This window comes from Pezoporus occidentalis, unplaced genomic scaffold (genome assembly GCF_034315485.1).
Source record: "Pezoporus occidentalis ecotype Australia unplaced genomic scaffold, CSIRO_AGI_Poc_V1 ctg88, whole genome shotgun sequence".
NCBI classification, from domain to species: Eukaryota; Metazoa; Chordata; class Aves; order Psittaciformes; family Psittacidae; genus Pezoporus; species Pezoporus occidentalis.
This window is the reverse complement of record NW_026916242.1, coordinates 1316984-1337742: the sequence shown is the minus strand read 5'-3', so window position 1 is coordinate 1337742 and position 20759 is coordinate 1316984. Positions and strand designations below refer to the sequence as shown.

The window sequence follows — 20759 nt, the reverse complement described above, 5'->3', positions numbered from 1 at the left end:
CCAAATCACTTAAAGGAGGTGTTTGAAGCTGCATCTTTCACAACCTAAGAACATGGCCTAATCAACGAGTTTTTGGATATCAGGGGTGGCAGCACTACCTCCTCTGTTTTGGGAAAGGAGTCCCCTTGTGACAAAATCAAAATGTTTTGTTTTTGAGATGCCAAAATGAATTGTTTCAACATCTCTGAAGTTTTTTCATGTTATTTCAGCTGAAACTGTTAGCTAATATGACCTGAATTCACAAAGTTTCTGTTGCCCTAAAATTCCAGTATTAGTGAAGAAATAATTGAATAAAAATGAAGCCTGACTAACTTCTAACTACAGTTGTCTTATCATGACACTTCCTGGAGAAGGGCCCATTAGTGATTGTGCTTTATAGTTTTTATTGGGATGCTTCACTTCCACATAGGTGGAAATCCCTCCTCTTTAGAAATAAGGAGGGTTGTGATCTTGAGTACCCAGATCACAGATTTAAATTCTCCTGGCATGGTATGCTAATGGCCAAGAAGTGGGAGCACCTTTCAGAAATCTTTAAGCATTTTCACCCATTAAGCACCATTTGGAGCTTATCCAACTAAATACAAGGCTATTTTTAAAGTTAAAACCTCTTACGCATGTTGGCAAGTCCAGTGAGATCGTTTTATTGACTTTGTGTGCTACTTTAACAGTTTCTTATGTTCAACTGCCAGGAATCTACAACAGACTTTTTGATACCATATTAAAAAAGAAAAAAAAAAAAACGTAGGCACTTCTTGTGATGGCAGTGACTTTTTTTTTCCCCATTGAGTATGGACAATAAGCATGTTTTTCTGGTGGATGCTAAGTTAAATTGCCATAGTTCTGGTTTTACTAGGAGACAGAAATATGGCTGGATGCCATCTTAGTTGCACTTGGCAGCAGCAGAGCACTTCTTACCTGCAGGTTTGCCTGAAGTTCTTTATAAGGATTAGAAAAGTGTAATTGTAGGCAGGATTACTGGTTTTGTCCCAGTTCTACATGAAGTACAAACTTTGCCTCTTCGTCAGTGCTGTGGTACATGACAGGACATGAAACATTTACTTCTGACTATTTTCATCATCCACAAATAAAACTGGAAAAGGTAATCGGGTGGGCTGTCTCGGCTGCTTGCTCTCCTTGAACCTTCTCCTGCCATGGTGGTTCATGACAAAGATGAGCTCATGGGCTCACCCTCCTTTCTGTGGGCTCAGGTTCACAGCTAGTGTTTGGGGTCTCAAGTCTTTCCTGAATAGTGGCACAAGATACTGCTGTTCCTTGTGTAAGAGGAGCCATGCACCACGTAGGTCTTCATAATATGATTGCCTATCATCTCTTCCTCGTTGTGCATTGAGCTCCACTGAAACAAGTAATGATGATGTTAGAGTGTTATCATTAGACATCTGAATTTAATACTTCAGCAAGAATGACTGGGAAATTCATCCCTCACAAGGCCAATGTTGCAAATTCTCTTTATGTTCAAACTGTTATCCTAGTCCTGGCTGTCTGCAGCCATGGGGGAAAGAGAAAGAAGAATGAGTGTAATGAGGACATTAGACCTTTGCTGGCACCCTCAGGTGGTAGAAGCACCTTATCAGCACAGGCCACACAGCATCTGTGTAGCCTGCCTGCTCACATTCTACCCTGCAAGACTTTCCTTTGAAACATAGCAAGTAGAGCCCTCTTTCTCTAAAAAATAAATACACCAAAGGCGTAAAGCTAAGACTTCATATGCCAGAACAGCTACCTAGGGTGTTTTGTATCTCTGCTTAAACTTTCCAGATCAAATCCTAATAGCAGATACACACACAGAATGCATAAAGTTATGGTAAGTGTAGTTAACCTCTACTATGTATTTTAGAACCAAAAATAAGGATTTATGTTTCTGTGTAAATAGTATTGCACTTTCTGTACCATGGATGGTTTGAACCCAATGATGTCCACATAATGATGAAGGACAGTAATTTTATTTTGAAGAAATACATGTTACTGGTTGACAGTAATTAAAAGGGATAAATTATTAAATAATAACAAATATTTTAAGGAATATTGGTCCCATCCTACAAAGCCTCACCTGATCCACCAGTATGCAGCAGCATAATACATGGGCTTCACTTAGATTGCTGGCATTAGTGAGTGTTTGCAGTAAAACCTGAAAATCTTGTTTTGCTGTATGTGGTGTTGTAGAGTTTTCTTCTACAAAATTGCATCTTCAGAGAAGAAGAGGTATCTTTGGCACCTCATATTTTTGTGGCTGCTTTTTGAAGTAACAAATAATGCAAAATCATCTAATCAAAAAGGAAATGTGTGATGAGGGGGAGATAATTTCCTGCCACTCTACCTTCTGAAATCAAACAATGAACTGTAACTTATGGTCCATAATTCATGTTTCTATGCTTTTTGCAATATTCTAATTTAAATGTGGTTTTTGAAAATGATAATTTTATGGGCCTCTTTGAAGTGATTTATGTGTTTTGTGCATTTTTGAAAACATAAATTTTGCTGATTATCTTCAGTTTGCCTGTCCACCCACCAGTCTCATTCATTTAATTTAGACAATGCTGAGCAGCTGCATGTGGAATTGATACTTTCCGTGAAAGCAAAAGTTATTCCTGTGCTTATTTTATTGAAGAACCTAACATAAGAATTTTGCATCAAAGATTAGTTTAAGTACTCCTACATGTTATTGTATGTTTGTAGAAAGTGTATGGCTCTAAATTATCTATGGATTAAAACTGCTTCATGAGTTAATTCAAGTATTGAGTAGATATTACATTATCTACAGAAGAAGAGAAGAGCATATTTCTCTCTGCCCATAGCCTTTTACTGCATAGGACCTTTTAATAATCAAAGCAATTAAGACAGTCCTTTCTAAAGGGAGGAGTTTTAAATTTTATTACACACTTCAATTTTAATCATATTTCTCTAAACCATATTAATATCCATGTGGTTTTCTGATACTTTCCATTTTTTTGTCCTTGTGTGCCTAATACTAAATGCTTAGTGTTGAGGCTGGCTTCAGAGGAACTAATTCTTATAGTGAAGGGGTGTTAGCAGTTTCAGGATATGAGCATTTCTGCTGGGGACAGGATATTGTCATTATTATTATGGTATTACTTCAATAGGAGACTTTATAGCGGTAAAACTGATTTTTAGGTTTTGTCTCCATGGGAAAGCTAGTATAGAATAAGCCATAATATAAAATTATGATATAGTGACTCAGTGCATGCCAGTGCTTTGCAAAGCTGCTGAAGCTAGATGTGAATCAGACCCTGGAGGCAGTGTAGCTGGATGAGTGCAGCGCCATGCCTAAGCTAATTAGTCTTACTGAGAAGCAGGATATGTTATGGAAGAGAGTTATGTTAACATGGCCATATTTCTTGGCTATCCAAAACAGATAAATCAGAAATGGCATTCTGTAGGAACAGGTACACTTGCACTACATTAGTGTATTCATGTTGCAATACTGTATGGTCCTTTGTAGGTCATTCACATAAGGAATTAGTGCACAGTAACTAAAGTACACTTTGCATGCTCTGCAATGCCCACAGACTCAAGTACAGATTCGGAACACAAACAGAATTTGATGTTGCTATATCAGAAACTATTCTATAGGGATATATTATTCAGTTAGCAGCCAAGAATCTAGTACAGATCTGTAAGAAAGGATTTGAAAAAAAAAAAAAATCAAATATTTATAGTATTTAAGAGGTAGAAAGCATGTCCAAATGAACTCCCCCCAAAAAAAATTCTGAAATCGCTTAGTCTGTATTTTCTGGAGTGACAAGAAATTCGATGTACCTACAAAAAGATGCGATGAAGAAGCCTAATTTTCTAGAAGTGGACAGCTTGGTTTAAATAATGGTTTAAAAATCAGCCCTCCTGGTGTTTCAATTTGAACCCTGAAATCACCGCTCAGTTTGATAAAGATGGATTTGTTAAGCTGTGAGGAATAAAATGTCATCAAAGTCACTAGAAATAGTCAAGTATGTATGAGAAAAATTAAAAAAAAAACAACTAATTCTGTAACTTTTACCAATTTAAAATAGTGACACTCAAGTACAAAGACTGTGTTCAGAGGGGAATGTAATACAGTGAGGCGATATACTAATGCAGGCTGTGCCCTGTCAAGAAAGGTGGTTTCAGAACAAAACAACATATTATCCCATAAGCAAGTCACTATAATATTGAAAAGTCAACTCGCTTTGTTTGCATATGTACACATAGATGTGTGGCTTCCTCTGTTTCCATGAGTTGAATTCTTTCCCAGATTTGTCGTTAAATGCTTTTAGGAAGGACTGGATGAAAAGTACATATATTCTATGTGCTTTGCACTCCCCAAACTCTTACTGCAGGTGGTGTGGCTGGGTATCATGAAATACATAGCCTAAAATTGCTGTATTAGGATTAAGATCCAAATGTTGAAATTCTTTGCAGACCTCCCTCAAGTTTTCTTGAATATATTTTCTGCATTTTCTGGCACACTTTGCTACTATTGGAAACTCCCATCTATGTTTTCAAGATGAAAGTTAGTGAACTACACCTGTGGAAATAATGACCCCTTATCTTTATACATGTTTAGCATTCAACCCTGAGATTCACAGTGTAAGATGTCAGTAACATGCTTGTGATTTGGATTTACAAGAAGGAAGAAATATCTAAGTACTCTGCACAGGGTGCAGACATCTTTAAAGCCTGATTATTTTTTTTTCTGGTCCTACTTATTTTCTGACTCTGTCACTGACAGAACTGTTTGTTCATGCTTCTTCAGTTTCTCTTTCAGAATATTCCCTCAGCATTTACTGGCCTGAGTTTGATTTGTAGATCACTTGTGAACCATCACTAATTGTAGGTCTAATGTTAGGAATCCCAGTAGCAATTAACAACCCCTTAAAGGTCACTGTAGCACATAGGTCAGCAGCACTAGATTTCTTTATTTAGCCAAGATCCTTCTTTACTCCCAACATTTACAAAAGTCAGACCAAATCACTGTAGCCACATTGGGAAGCAAATATCTAACTAATGGCATTTTTGCAGGCTTCAGTCAAGTTTTTTTTAATACTTCCTTTAAAAGTTACTGCTGCCAACTACCTTGAATTCAGAAAAAAAAACTTCTTTCTTAATGAAGAAATCTACTGAGAGTTTTATCTTGGGCTTCTACCATTTATTCTTTGAAATATATGCTGAATCTGCTACACTCAAATTTGAGATACTCGTTGTATCAATATGGACCCATGGTTTCAAGCCTTTAGATATGCAAATTGTGTTTCTGTAACGAACAAAACCTTAGAGACCGTGCTGTTGTGGTTCCACAGAGCCTTTATTGTGCCTCATCATTATGCTAAATTAATACAAATTTCCTGTGTGTCCAGAATTCAAAGTTAATCAAGTGGCTTAATCTCTGAGGGTATGGGATAAAAATGCTATTATTACAGTTTGGAAGAAGGTAAGGGATTACCTTTAAAAGCATCCAGGCTATATGCTAGGACAGCAACTCTTAAACACAGTCCTGTTACAAACCACATCTTAACTCTGTGTGAACTTACAGATTGGCTCCTGCCCTAGTTTTGGTTGCACAGACTAACTCCCTGCATCTGTATGGTGCATTTTTGGCAACGTCAATAGTTGGCTTTGTAGAGAAGCAGTATTAGAAAGTTATTTGTGATTTGTTACTCTTCTCTAATGCACAGAATGTTTTGACTGTTTTTGAAACTTAATCACAGTGTTTACTCTTTATGTTTGTTTCATCTTTTTCCCCATATGCTTTGCTTTTCTTAGCTAGAATCCACAAGATGAACCAGCGCCAAGTGTCCAGTGAGTTTTCTGAGGCATATTAGCACATGATATGCAGCTCTTGGGATGCACAATCTGCAGTTTAAATCTTGTGCATTAGCAGGTCCAGATGTACTTTGGAGTACATCTCTAAAATTGATGATACTGTCATTATATTTACTATTCATACTTTAAAGTTGCTAAAGCTATTTGATCAATTAGATTTACTAAATCATCATCTTAATTCTTCTTTGAATAAGCTGTCATCTTATTGTGCAGAAGTATAATGAGTGGCTCCATTGTTGATACGATGTTCATGAAGATTTTTTTGATATCTTTTGTTTCTGAGCAATTTTGAAGATTTCTCATACCTCCAAAATGAGTTCTGTTTTTACTTTGGAAGGCAGGGAAGGACAAATAGTCACTTGAAGTTCTTTCTAACCCTGTTTTCTCTAACTTCATTAAATAAATCGCATCAACAGGCTGAGTCCCAGCCATGACATAATGCTGATGGGACAAGCTTTCGTCATGGCAAGTCTCAGGGTACATTGTGGTTGTGTAGGTACTCCAGTATTTCTACTCCAAGACTAATACCTCAGACATACTTGCAGACATAGGAAGATGGGTCATAACCAGAAAATTGAAGAATGTCTGGCTTTCTTTGTACTCCTCTTCGGATGGAATTTCTACTTCTGCCTTCCAGAAGCTCAGGCTGATGTAGTGCAATGCTACAAAAAGGGAAGTGTATTACAACTGTCCTGCCATAAGTAGTTGTAGTTGACCTTGAAATGATCTTTTAATTGAAGATTCTGATATGTACTTTGTGAGGAGTTACCTCAACCTCAGGTTCAAGTGCCTCTTGGGGATTTGGTCTGCTCGAATTTATTTTAAGTGTATTTATTTCCTGGTCATTTGAATGTTAGCAACAAAAAAAAAAAAACAAAAAAAAAAACCAAACAAACAAACCAAAAATACCAAAACATCACCACCATAAGAATGAGTATTTCCAGTTGAATCCAAGTCTGTTTAGCCTAATTTCCTCTCTCTGACAGTAACCAAGAGCAAAAGCCTAGGGTATAGTACAAGTAGGGCAAAAAGTAGGGCAAGCAGAGATATTTGCCCAAAACACCATTGAGCCTAGTAAGGTTTGTGGCTCAGGGATATCCCGATCCGGAAGTGATCTCTTTGTATTTAATTGCTCTCAGTAGGTTTTTTGCCTGCAGAATTCTTCATTCACTTGTATTGACTATACAGCACATCTCAAACAGCAAGAGAGATACACCTCATGTGATTGATAGTGTAAAATAGCTATTTCTTATCACCTGGTAGCTATTGAATAAGCAGGTCTTCTAAAATCAGGAAGTAGGCTATGATATGTAGTAATTCCAGCATACCTGAAATGTCCTGCTTTTCATCAGTAACCTTCTTCTGAAAAATCATGAGAATTAAACAAAAAGCAGCTTCCACAGCCACTTTTAGTCAAGTTTAAGGAGGAGAAGAAAAATAATAATCAGTTAAGTTTTCTGCTTTGTCCAGAAGTAGTTTCTGCCATTCAGGATGGTTTGGCATGTTGTTTTTTTTTCTGAAGTTAAAGATGTAGCTGTGTAAATCTCTTGGGCTTTTACTGTTTAGTTGACTAGTTGCCAAATCTCTGGAACCCAGTATCAGATGTTATTACATGCAGAGAGTATGAAGGGTTGTGTATATTCGGTGTGTATAGGAAGACGTCTTCGGGACTGTACTTGTAGAAGCATGCTATTTGCTGACAAGTTTGAATCTTACCTACGTTAGTCACTGACACTTTAGTTCTTTGGTATGCTTTGTTTAATCTCTGCCTTTTCCCTCTACAGTTAAATCACTCACAATAGAAACTGAAAGAACTGACAAATACTGAAGGATCAAAATTGTGTTGGAAGGGGAAAAAAAAAGAACAAAACCCAAAGTTCTAACTATTTATGGATCATGTTTCCCAACAAAGTGTATCGAAAAGCCATTGTCTCAGAGTTCAGAGACAACTAAATGATTGATTTCACATAAAATATTTGTTGCTCTAATTACAGTATCATCTGGGTCTTTGGCAACAAACAGATGCAAAAACTTACCATCTTGAAAAACTTATGATTTGCTTAGTGTGCTTTATAATCTAAAGCATATGGTTTTGCATAGAACTGCAGTATCCAAAATGAAGCCGTAAGTAACGAAGCAGTGGGTGGAAGAAAATGCATTGCTTCTGTTACGAGTTCTTTCAGTGTGTGTATTCAAATGGTTCTGTTTAGGGTTATAAACAAAAGGCTATGCTCACAGTTTTAGCAGTGTGTTACAGATTCTGGGATGCACATGACATCAAAGAGGCTACACTAATTTCCCTAGCAGTCAATGGCTCTTGGCACTATGAGCACACTCCATCTGAATAAACAGAATTCTAGTTCACCACAGTTGTGTGGGGGTTCTAAGGTGATCATGAAACTTGGTTTGGTTTTATTTTAAATCTTTTTGTTATAGGACTTTTTACCCCTCCAGATTCTGTGTTTTCAGTGAATCTGGTAACTGCATTTGGAGTTACAGACTTAGACTAAAAAAGAGCTTGACAATAAAAAAAAAATAATTTTAATGTATTATTCTTACCTACTGAATCCAAGTAAGAGTTGAATAGACTGGAATTGCAGGATTTGCTAAGGATTAATAATTCTAGAGCATTAATATACATATTTTTCTAAGTTGTTAGCATCCTTTCCCATAGCAGCAGTATGTGAAACTCTAGTAAGATATTTTGTGAGAGCTGGCAAGGGCTGAGGCCTCAAAGGACATCTGATTTATTGTTCTTTCCATGCTTTCCTGTCACTAGCAGCATGAAGAGCACCAGCCCTTACAAATATTCCTAGACACCCTTCTGTAGAGGAAGGGACTGAGGGAACTGGGTGGCAAAAGTGTTTTCTGTCATACTGTATCTCATTAGAGATGGATGGCCTTATTGAACATTTGCAGAGCTCTGAAGCAACTGCTAGGTGAGCATAAAATATCCTGCAGAGAATTACAATTGTTAATAGTATTAAATATGCCAATATGCCTCCAGGCTCCTGATGTTACTAGATTAATCAAATCCTCTGATGCCAGAACTTAGGTTCTACTTCTTCATCATTAATGGTTGTTTATTCCCTTTTCTTCTTTTCCTTAGTTTCTCAGTATCTCACTTGATTTTTTCATTTTTTTGTCTTTTTTCCTATTCATTTCTCATTCCTGTAGTTTTGTCTTTCCCCTCTCATTAATCTCAGAAGGGAAAAGAAAATATGAAACATACCTCATTACTTAAGTCACCAAGTAGTCTTGCTTTTTATTCTCTCCTGCCCTATGTTGTGGTCTCTTGGTGTAGTTTTTCCTGTACTGAGATTAAAATCTTTCAGAGACAGTGTGTTTGTTTTCTGTCAGCCTCCAGCATTTTTGTAGAACTACCATAATGTAGTTAGATTTATAGTGTATAGCACAGACCTGATAACTTCATTATTCCTAAATGAAGCAGTATTTGTTCTGTGAAGCCTATTGTACCTGTTATCCTGTCCTTGTTTCTGGTGCATTTATAGTTGGTAGAATTTTAACAGGCAGTGTACAAATAGCCTGTGATGTGGGCCTGGTATGTCTTAATGTGTGCTCATACTGAAGTCACAATGACCGCAGTTTAGTACAGGGATGTGTGAAATAGTTCTGTGTTGACTGGTTTGATTATAGCAGGCAGGCAGGCACAGCAGGAGCTCAGTGGGGGCTAACTGCCCGAGTATTCACTCTGCTTCTCAGGCAAGTTTTTAATTTTTACTCCCATTTCGCACTTAGCGGTATGATGCAAATTTGTGCAAATGGTGGAGAATTATGGGAATGAGAGAGGAAAATATGTTTGTATGAATGCTCATGGCCAAACAGCATTATGTGCCCTTTGTAAATCTCTCTTCTTTAAAATAAAGCTGAAATAATTAAAAACATAAAGCCTCATTCGTTTACAGCATTTTTTACTGCATAAGTGACGTTTAGTCACTCCCATTTTACACTGATATGAGTGGGACCAGAATCACTAGCCCCTTGAGTACTCTGCTTGAAGAGACTTGTATGGCACAGAAGGAAATGTAGCTGTTCCTTGATATCAACATGCTGCACATAATTATCCACTTAGCATCCAGTCCAGGAGGAAGATGCATATTATCATTGTCTGTGAGGTCATTTCTGCATTTGCCTAAGACTTCAAGAGAAAAAGTGAAGTTAAATTGCTGCCTTGAAAAATTATTCAAAACTCAAAAAGCTTGAAAACATCAAAATACATATAAATTATCAAAGGAGAACAAAGACAAGTTTTCCCACAAAAGTCTTCTCCCCAGGCTATAACAATGCGTTACATAGGCATGATCAATATATCCAGACTTGAGAACCAAAGTCTTTTGGAATAAATTAGACTGGCAGGAAAAGAAATAAACAAAGAACAAATTAACATGATTTTAAACATTGCTTAAATTTTCATGAATGTAGACCTTGAGATGTTATGATGAGATCCCATGAGTCTGTGCTAATATTTGCTTATAATTAAGGGTTGCACTTTCATGTTTCATCTGATATTATAGATTGGAAATCAGCCACATGCTTACTATTTTTCTTGGTCATACTGATTTATCTACTTTATTTGCTTACTCTGTTAATATATATGATCCCCTGAATGGCCCCATCACCTTTCCTTTAGCAGGCTGCCCCTTTTCATACTCTAAATCTTCCCATCTGAGTAATTAGAGAGGGACTACCCTTCCTGTGATACTAAGTTGTATTCACCTGTAACAGAAAAAGGCAAGACTGACTCCTTCCAAACCTGCTTTGGGTAAATGGCTTCAGAAGAAAATCAAAGTACTCAGCTCCACCCTTCACTGTGTATTGTAGTGGATGGATTCCCTTTGGCAAGGGAATTGGCGACACAGCCTATTTGTGGCATTGACGCATTGGCAGAGATCCCCTCTATGCATTCCTTGCTAAAAGTAAGATGTCATCCGGAGCCCCCTCTGTGCTGCACCAACCTTAAAACAATCTGACTTGCATCAGTGAAATTCACAAATTCCAAAGGCAGTTTTAGCTGCCTCATCACTATTTTCTATGCAGAATGCTCCATGTAGGAAGAATCAGCAATGTTTGGCAAGGTTATCAGCGTCAAGGGTTTTTTAAAGCAAGGTTTTAATCATGAACTGCTTACAAAGACCCTAGTTTCATTGCAGAGAGCAAAACCTCATGATATTCAGTTCCTCTGAAGAGTGTGCCCAGTGCCTGGTCCCCAAGTTTTCACTACCAAGATAAGCAGGACAAACGGAATCTAAGATGAGATCTTTACTGAACATCAAGTGAAGTCATCTGCCTCATGGGAAGTCATTAGAGAACTACATTTTTCCAGGTATTGTTTTGAAAGTATTGGTCAGGGCCCAAATCCTATATGCAAAAGTCCTTGTGTCAGTGCTAAATAGCATTTTGAAGTCTTTCATTAAACCTTATTATTTGGCAGTTTATGCATTTCTCAAAGAGTCCTTTGCAGCTTTTGGAAAGGTTGGATTTTTAAACAGAAATATCATCTAAATAAGATATGGCATAAGAAATGTGCTTGTCATCTCCATGCCAACAGATGTCATAAAAAGCATCTGTATGATGGATGTGATGGCTAAGTGAAGAAAAACATTTCCATTTCAGCCATAAGAAAGCAAAGAAGAATCACATGGAAATTCAGAGGTGAAAATATATCCCAGAAATCAAAAGATTAGTACCAAATATTCTCCAGATTGAAACTTGTGATAAAAATCACATTAGAGAAATGAAATTATATTAAGCTAGAAGTGGTATGTGTCATATCTTGAAGTTTTTAACTTTAGCTAGAGTCAAAACATACCTTTTCTAAAAGCTTCCAATCTCCACCTGAGCTTCCATCATACTGCTAAATATTTTTTTCTGCTGACTGCTGGTTTTCACTAAGTGCTCTGAAATTTTCAACTTCTGATTGTTAGACAGTTCAGACTTCTGTTTCCAAAGGTGAAAAGCCCTCCACCTTTTCTACAAGGGTTTAGACTTGCTTCACATCATCTCTTAGCCTTCTTTTGAAACAAAGAAAATTGAACAGTTGTCTTAAATTTCTCACCATATGGAAGGTTTTCCATATTTTAAATTGGGTTTGTTCTCAAAACATTCGCCAGTTTACAGCACCCATTTTAAAATAATTCTACACTCTATGATAAAACTGTTTTCCTATTTCTATCGAGTAGTCCTCTGCTTTACACCCAGTCTACTTCATATTCAGCTGAATATCGGTGGTGATCCTCAAGTCTGTCCTGGAGACATTGCTTTCCAGCTGCACAATTCCCAGTTCATAAAAATGTTTGAATTTGCATTTTGTTGAAAACACGTCTTTTTAATCTGTCTGAGCTCTGCAAGGTCCTGGTCTGTTGGCTTGGGCTCCTATGTATCACAGAAATAAAAAGGATAACCAATAGTGGTAGTAAAGGAGTAAACAGAAATGTCATCAGTTTGTTTACTTATAAAAACTTTATACTCCAACATATTCACCCATTTGACAGTTTCTCGTTCACTTCACTGTCAGCAACATCAATTTTGTGATAGCTTTAGGGAAGCATCCACATGAAACTGCTCACCTAGGTGTATCAGTCTGTGTTCAAGTGAGGATGCACAGAACTTCACCTACCACCTTTCTGGATCAGCTGAATAGTGCTGTTGGCAGAAGGCATTTTGCCTACCTTATGTTATTTCTGCACTCCTGAAAGGAATTTACAATAGCGATATTGTAACCTAAGGAATTTCTGCAGTTAGAGTTAAAAAGGAAAGGTTTTCTTCCAGGCAAAATTGGGGCAGATCTCTTAAAAAAGGTGATAAAGACAATCTGAAGGAAGTGTGTGTGCTCACTCTCTCTTATGGTCTCTAAATTTATAGTAAACTCTGAAGCCTGAACATGCTAGAGGCACTTGGCACAATTTGGGTGCAGTGTAGGCGATTCCATGTTAATGATACTGGTGCTGCTGCTATTGCGTATTAAAGTGATAAGTGACTTTTTTCTTATTGGTGGCTTAAAGTTTGTCATCAAAGCAAAATATTTTAGAACAGCATTTAAGATGCCTGTTCAGCTGCTGAGTGTTGAGCACATGTTAATGCCATTTTCTCTAGATATGTTAGTTTATTGTAAATGTTACCAGATTTTGTACTGTTTGCGTAGTATGCTACTAAACGCTAAGACAAATGGGCCCACTGAAAGGATATTTCCTTTGGAGGACACAAGCTGCAGACCACCCATAGAATAAACAGAAATAATTGTCAGGATAAAAAGCTAGAGCAAAATACTAATGTCTCAGAATCCTAATGAATAAATAATTTTTGAAACAAAGACTATACATACAGGTGTAACATGAAGGCCACAACAGAACTGGGAGGAAAGGGAAAAAGCGTTGTATTATCAAACTGGAAATTTCCCGGTATTTTTGTGCTGTGTTCTTGCTATTGGCAAGCTGCATAGAGGCATGTAAAATTATGCAAAACTGAGAGGACATGAGCCTTTCTTTATACCAGCCTGTTGCTACAATAGAAAAATTATTTGTGGAGAGGTACAAAAACTACACTGGTGGAAAAAGGAACTCATATGGCCTCGCAACTGAAAACATTGCTTGTAAAACTTGCAGACCCTGATGTCCTGAGACAGAAAGCTCTAAGCCCCGTTTTAGTAACTTCCAGAGCAAACAGAGAAAGAGTAGAATGTAGTTATGGCAGGTCTTCCACAAAACTTCCAGAGACTTCTGACAGAATAAAATTGTGCCTGTATCCTACCTAAATGTTAAAGAAATAACTTTCCAAAGATACAGATATTACTTGAGTACCCGATTTCCCCAGAGCTTCTTCTGGAACAACTTCTGCCTTGTCTGGTTATATACAATGCAGGTAAGTAGCAAAGGGTTGCAATCTTTTTGGCAAAAAAAATGAAGGTTTACTGAACTTGCAAGTATAAAGTATTGAAGCTTTGGGTATTCAATTAGCAAGCAGCATGAGCGTATTATTTCAAAGTTATTTTGTATTACTTCAGAAATGTAACCTTTCTTTATAAAATTGGGTTTGAATTTTGGACCCAGCTCTGCAGTTGGTTCCCTGACAGCCATTTATCCCACCATCCCTCCCAGGTGTTCTGAGGGAACCTTACGGTTGGCACAAAGCAGGTGCTCCCTTCCCACACTGATGTTGCAGTCCCACACTGAGAGGAAACTATATCTTTCGAATCTTACCACTGAGAAGGAGAAAGACAGTGAAAGAAAATCTCCCAGAATAGTCATTTGGCTGAAAAGGGTGAAGTTCAATCACCTCCTCTACCTCACTCAATAATTGCAGAAAAGTACAATAGTTGCAACCTGTAAACCTGGGTGTATTATAAACTTCCTTTGTAATATTACCTGCTTCTTTAGGCCATATCTTACAAATGGATTTGTGAGATTAGAGCCCTGCATCTGCACAAGCCATATTGACTTCAGTTTTGAAGCGTTTAAAGAAACTCATGTGCTACTTGATCTTTGTGCTGATCTTTTGTATTAGAGCAAGTTTCCTATTCAGTATGGAATGCAAATGTGATAAGATGTGCCACCAAAACCTGGTTTTATTCATACTGTCATTAAATGATTTTTTAACAGGGAGATAGCAGAAAAGTCAAAGGCATTGGGGGAATTATTTTAAAAGTAAATGGCCTTTCCTTACCCCCACCCTCCCCAGTGTCTTTTAGTAACCTAGTGATTCTGATTTATCCTGAAAATAATTGTCCTGGTAATCTAGACGATGTGCCACAGAAAACACCTGATCAAGTACAGCGCACTATAATGCCATAATGTCTGTTTTCCTTAATATTAAAACAACAACAAAAAAAAGGAATAAAAAGGCTATTAGTTTCTTTCAGAATCCACCCCTTCTAAAATATTTCCTTCATCTTTAAACTCTGCTTTCCAGATGACTTCAAGCAACTGTTACTTTACAGCACATCACAAACTATATTAAGAAAGCATAATTCCAAACCAGTCTGGTTGCTCTGATTAAACAGAGAGCCGTGTCAAGAAGGTAGCCTTTTTTATATAATAAAAGTGATGATAATAGACTAAGTCTCATCGGTCAAAAGGCTTTATTACTGTCTACTGTAGAAAAACGGTTTTGCTGTTGCTGAATGATATATCCCTAGCTAGTCACAATATACCTCATTTCCTGCTTAGATAACAGAAGATACTAAGATAAAGCGTGAAAGGGATAAGGAGCTATGTGATATAGATATATGGAAGAATAAAAAATGTTATAAAAGTAAAATGAAGTTCTGCTTAAAAACTTGTGTTTGAACTAAGTTTCAAAAGAGAAAACAAAGATACCCAGGTTTCTGTCTGCTTACTTTGGATAGGAGAGACTTGTTAATAAATCCAGGACCGAATAGGACAGAAGAAAAGACTGTTTACAGACTAAAATACACTAAGATGTTCGCAGCACCTGGCACAGCTTAAAACTAAATTGTGTTATCTTACTGAAGGTTCAGAAAACTGTCTTGAACAGAAGCTGAGAACACCTCGTCGACGATGTCAGCAGCCCAAAATGCTGAATAGCCCTGAGGACAACATGTACTATAACCAGTTAAATGTGAGTTCAAAGTGGCAATAAAGCTGTTTTACTGGCTTTGTTTCCAGTTAATAATTCTGTTATTAATACCTGTTTCAGCCCCTCCAGCCCCACCCCCACGTTCTTCTGCTCTCGTCTTGAACATGTGCTTATGCTCTTTATCTGTTGCTTTCATGTCAGGATGTCTGCCTTCACGGTGAATAATTGATGTGGTTTATCAAAGACGAGCAAGATGCATGCTTCATCAGGCTCACTTGAGCCCTTTGATCAAAAAAATTATGCTGTGACTTCTGATATTATCAGCATCTGCTTGCATTCAACACAAAATCACTTTGAATTAAAAATTAACGACTTGCTGCTTTGCTTTGACTGTGTGTTCTTGGCCCTCTCCACAGGGAACTCTAGAATATCAAGGGAGCAAGAGGAAGCCAAGAAAACTTGGGTAAATATCTATCTTCTTAGTTCTAAGCAACTGTAAACAGAAGAAGTCCTTTGTGATATTACAGAATATGCAAAACTTTCTAGAGATGTTTCTAAAAATAAACAACGTATTTCTGTGCATTGACATTGGACATTTGCTGCAGAAGCAAATGTAAAACTTGCATGTACTGCGGTCTGCAGACACTAGAACTGATTCTTACAAAATAGGCTCCCCAGCTCTCTCTGAGTACTACTGCTACAAAAAAAAAAAAAAAAAAAGCTTTCTTCATGTTTTTAAGTGCATTTAGCATTAATGGAAGGTACCAGATGAAGGGTGTTGAAACTGAAGTTCTCTGACCTAGAACACACACAGACAGAAGCTCTGCCAGCTTTGCAGCGTCACACTGGCAATAGGCTTCAGCCCTCCTGGGGGAGCACAATTTAAGAACTGACAGAGGCACCACTCAGCCCAAAAGGGATCTGCTCCTTCTCTGGTGAACTGAGTCACTTCTCATTGTCACATGAGCAGTTATCCCCTAGCAATATTAGAAATTGCTGAAAACAACTTACAAAAGCCAGGCTGGCTACCATACAATTGCCAAAGGATTTCATTGACGGATCACATTGACCGGAGGGAATTGATGGATGCTTGGTCTTGCAAATACATCTACTCCAAAAATATACAAGAACTTTCTATATTACTTCTTCTGTTTTTAATCAATCTTCCGAATGTAACTGTAGGAATAGGAGGTCTTTGAGTCAAGGTTAAAGCCCAAAATTTTGCATGACTGTAAGATTTGGTTTATCTCCCTCCCCTAATTTAAAAAAAAAAGTCTGTATTCCTGCTCAGGGAATAAAAACACTAACTTGGGACAGCAGTGTTCATTATACATCACAGGAAAATGCAAACCTCTTGATGTCAACAGGACTTTTCAAACAAACTTGGTGATGGGGTCCTTGGCTCTTATTCACAGCAAACCATCAGCTGAAACACATTACCAAAATCATACCCTACTTGTGGAACACATACAGGCAAAAAAGCCACATTGCTCAAATTAAATGCCCATTTGGTGCAAATAGTTGGTCTGTCATTCTGTACACCCAAACTAAAAAACATTATTGCATTTCACTGACTCAGAACCATTCAGAGTAAAACTATAAAAAAGTAATAGCAAAGTAGAAGTATGTATAAAAGCTGTATCTTTCTCATCAAGTAATCTTTTTTTCCCTTTCTTCTATTTGCACTCTTCATTTTCACATCAACAGAGAAGTTTCTATTTCTGAAGATATTGACAGAATGATTTTTTTTAAGAAATGTTTTTTCTTTTCTTTCAAGCCAAATCAAAGTGCTGGATGGTGAGGATGAGTATTACAAATCATTGTCAGCTGTTGAATCTGCCCCTGAAGATGACAGCTTCCTTAGTTCCCCATCTCCTCCTGCTTCAAGATGTGTGTCTTTTGCTCAAAGCTGAACCTTACTTATTCTATTGACTAATACTGGTAACAGAATTTTCATGCTTGTAATCTCTTTCAGTTAACTTTGTACATGTGTGTTTATATAAGGTATAATAAAATACAGTTTCAGCTAGTAACTTTCACTAATTTAGACCTGGTTTTGCAGCTGTAATTTGTCCCATTTAGTTGAATTTCTGTAAGCAATTCCAGTAAAGGGGAGCAGCACTACCTTACCTGTATGTGTTGATGTTGCTAACAGATACGATTCTTTAGCAGCAAGGTTAGTTTACACAGTTCCCACCCCTTCTTCCCTGCTCCCCCGGCTGCTGTTCCCACCCTGTGCCATCCCTTCTGTTGTGCTGGCACAACTGCTGGTAGATCTGTGTGAAAAATAAGATCAAGGAACTTACTGAACTGGATTAAAAGAACTCTACTAAAAATTTTCATTTGGGGTCATAGTGAAAATGTTTTGTATTTCATTAGACTGATATCAAACGTCCTTTATAACTTTCTGTGCTGTGTATGGTTTTTAACACTGCAAAAATGTACAGAATAAAATCATCTAAAGTAATAATTGTGTCTTAATTTACCTTGTAAATATTTTTCATATAAGGTATTAGTTTACCATGAGTTTATCTTGAAGAATTGCTTCAAACAGAAAAATCGAAACAGTTTGAAAGCTAATGCTTCACACACTGCTTCATATAGTTCTCATATAGTGATTGAGACCATCATTATGACTAGTTATTCTTGTAATCCATCTAAGTATTTAATTTCTTTGTTAACCTCTATTGCTGGTCTCCAGTAATTCCTACATTTCCACAGCCCTCTTGATACAGTAGGGAAAAAAATGTCACCTGCAAATTTTTCTATTTGTTTTTCACTTTCTTTCCAAATCTCTAATGAAACAATATGTAACTCTCTATGGAATGCTGAGATTCTTTGCTGGTGACTGTTTCCATGACAGAAGCTGACTATTTCATCTTACTCTTTACTTTCTGTTTCCGAGTCACAGTTTTGATCTGTGGCAATTCTTTGCTTCTTTTCCATACAAGCTGTTGTCAAAAGTGTTTTAAAATCAAACGTTCAAGTGTACAGCCTTACAAATTTGCTCTTTTTTCCCTGATTAAATCTGATCGTGTATTATATAATATATATGATCCTTGGTTTTATCTCTGTCCAATGGGTTTTACTCTGATCTGGGCTAACAAACCTTTTTCCTTGTGCAGGTGCAGTTCACACGTGTTCATAAGCTACAAAATTTCTTACTATCAGGGTTCACTGGCACTGTCTTTTTGACCACAGGACAAAGGAAGATGGCATAGGAAGAGACCAAAGTGCAGTCATGTTGTCCCTAAGGCAGAATATAGTTTGAAATGAGAAAAGGTAATGAAGTATATAGTTCAGTAAAAGCTTTGTCTCCACTAATAAACACAGAAATTAAGTCAGGCAGGACAGACAAGGATGCGAGAAGGGTTCAGCTGTTCCAGGAAGAGCAATCCTTCACTCATTCTTCACCCAAAATGTGACAAAATGTTGAAACTAAAAGTTATAATCCTGGCAGAGATTGAAGTCCTTCAGTTCACTCCTCGTTTTCCTCTGCTGTACATCTGGGTAGTACTAATATAAAGGCACTTTAGAGCCTTTAAAATTTAGGGACTCCTCAAATAACAGAGAATTGGTGAGTAGCTGCAGCTGAATTAATGATATTCAAAAATGCAGTAAGAAATTGAATGGCAATTAATATGAATGCATGTGTGCATATCAGTTTCTTTATATTTTATCAAAATGTAGCAAGAATGAGTATTTGTTATGATATCTCATAAAAAAATAACATATAACTTTTTTCCTATAAATTCTCCATTAATTTGTAACTTATCTGAATGGAAAAGAACATTATTTTAAAAGAGTCAAATTACTTACTCTGTTCTTATATTGGCATAGATCACACAGAGTTCTAGCAGTATCGATGCTCCATCCTTTTTGAAAACTATTTGGAAAAATCAAGTTTTAGTATTACTGCAATTAACGTTATTATTAGGTTGTCATTACTAGTTAAAGTTTATTAATTGTTTTAGTTAAGTGATAGTGAGGTTTTCAGTTAGGTATTGTGTCACCAGTCTAAAACCCCACAGTTTACATTACAGTGAGTAATACATTACTCTGCGTAGTTTTATTAATTTCATAAAGAAGTGAGGGAAAGTGAAAAATAATACATAATTCAGTAAAGCACTTAAGCCAAAGCCTAAATCCCACTGAAATCAATGAAATTTCAGCATGTGATTAAGTGCTTTGCTGAATGGGGGCCTGAGTTAAGCAAAGTAGCTTCAGAACATTAAATAGTAAAGCACAAGCAAAATGCAAACACTCCCTAAGTACATTCCTTAGATTTCTTCTTTTTTCTTCTTCCCAATTGTTAAGTTCGTATCAATCTCAGCCATCAGAAATGGACTTCAAAGAGATTTTAAGCAGTCTTTAATTGCATGGGAAGAGTAAAATACAGTATTTTCCTTGTTATATGTAATGCCAGTCTTCATCTGCTATAACTTTTCAAATTAGTTTAATGTCACTAATACTTTTATAATGAAGCTTTTTTTAATACTGAAGCATATTTTTACACTGAAGTTACTAGACAGTAACTGAAGTTCCTATCTAAAAACTGCTGCTGAGTAGTGTATTTTCACTCTAGCTAGTTCTTGGCCAAAAACTGTGCATAAAGCCAGTCTGTGCATTTTATTGTTTCATAACTTACCCCACTTTCCTCATTTGTTTTTGACCACCTTACGCTCACCAGATAACCCCTGTGATGTGGCCATCTCGCGTCCTCATTTTAGAACACGTGCATGCCTTCGTATTGTTAAGAGGCATATGCTCAGCTTGCTGTAGAGCCATGTAGTTATTAGAACTAGCTGAAGAGTTGAACTTCTGTTCCCACATTGATAGATGTATGTGTTTGTGTTGATTGATTTATGCATGAAAAGTAAAGGAGACATGTCAGTGTGATGGTCATGGTCAGTGGGAACCTATCAACATGAATTGCTAAGATTTTCTCATTTGGTTTTGGCACCATTGAAGCATTGTTCTGATTTATTTCGTTTCACATGTATTATCCTAGAATATTAATTTATTTTGCTTAATAGTTTGTAACATATCCTGGTTTTAACATTTTATAAACATAGAGTTTAAATCCTGTTAGGAAGAAGTACATTTCTTAGACAGTGTGTAATATATTAAGCAGTTTTCAGCACATGGGAGAGAAAAAGGTGAAGCTCAACAAGGTATATTAGCAGATTTCTTCTGTAGACTTTAATAGCACTAGAAACCAGTTCTTGCTGAGGACAATTTCTGCCTTTCAGTTATGGCAGGGACCTTCTGGAGATTAGCCCCTTTCATTTGGTAATTTTAAACGTGCTTCTCACTTAAACATTTACATCACTTCAGTAACATAAAGGGACCTTAGAATAGGAGTAAATTGCAGT

The 20759-nt window shown here is 36.9% G+C and overlaps 1 protein-coding gene across 7 annotated transcripts in view; it reads left to right on the top strand.

Moving 5' to 3' along the window:
- Positions 1–17854, top strand: part of MYO3B (myosin IIIB) — a 207580-nt gene extending 189726 nt beyond the window's left edge. For all 7 annotated transcript variants that reach the window (XM_062604656.1, XM_062604653.1, XM_062604655.1 and 4 more), the window contains 3 exons: positions 15320–15426; positions 15801–15847; positions 17162–17854. In XM_062604656.1, coding sequence (XP_062460640.1) covers positions 15320–15426; positions 15801–15847; positions 17162–17297 — 290 coding nt within the window. In that variant the 3' untranslated portion in view covers positions 17298–17854. The remainder of the gene's footprint in view (positions 1–15319; positions 15427–15800; positions 15848–17161) is intronic.
- Positions 17855–20759: the final 2905 nt, after the last annotated feature.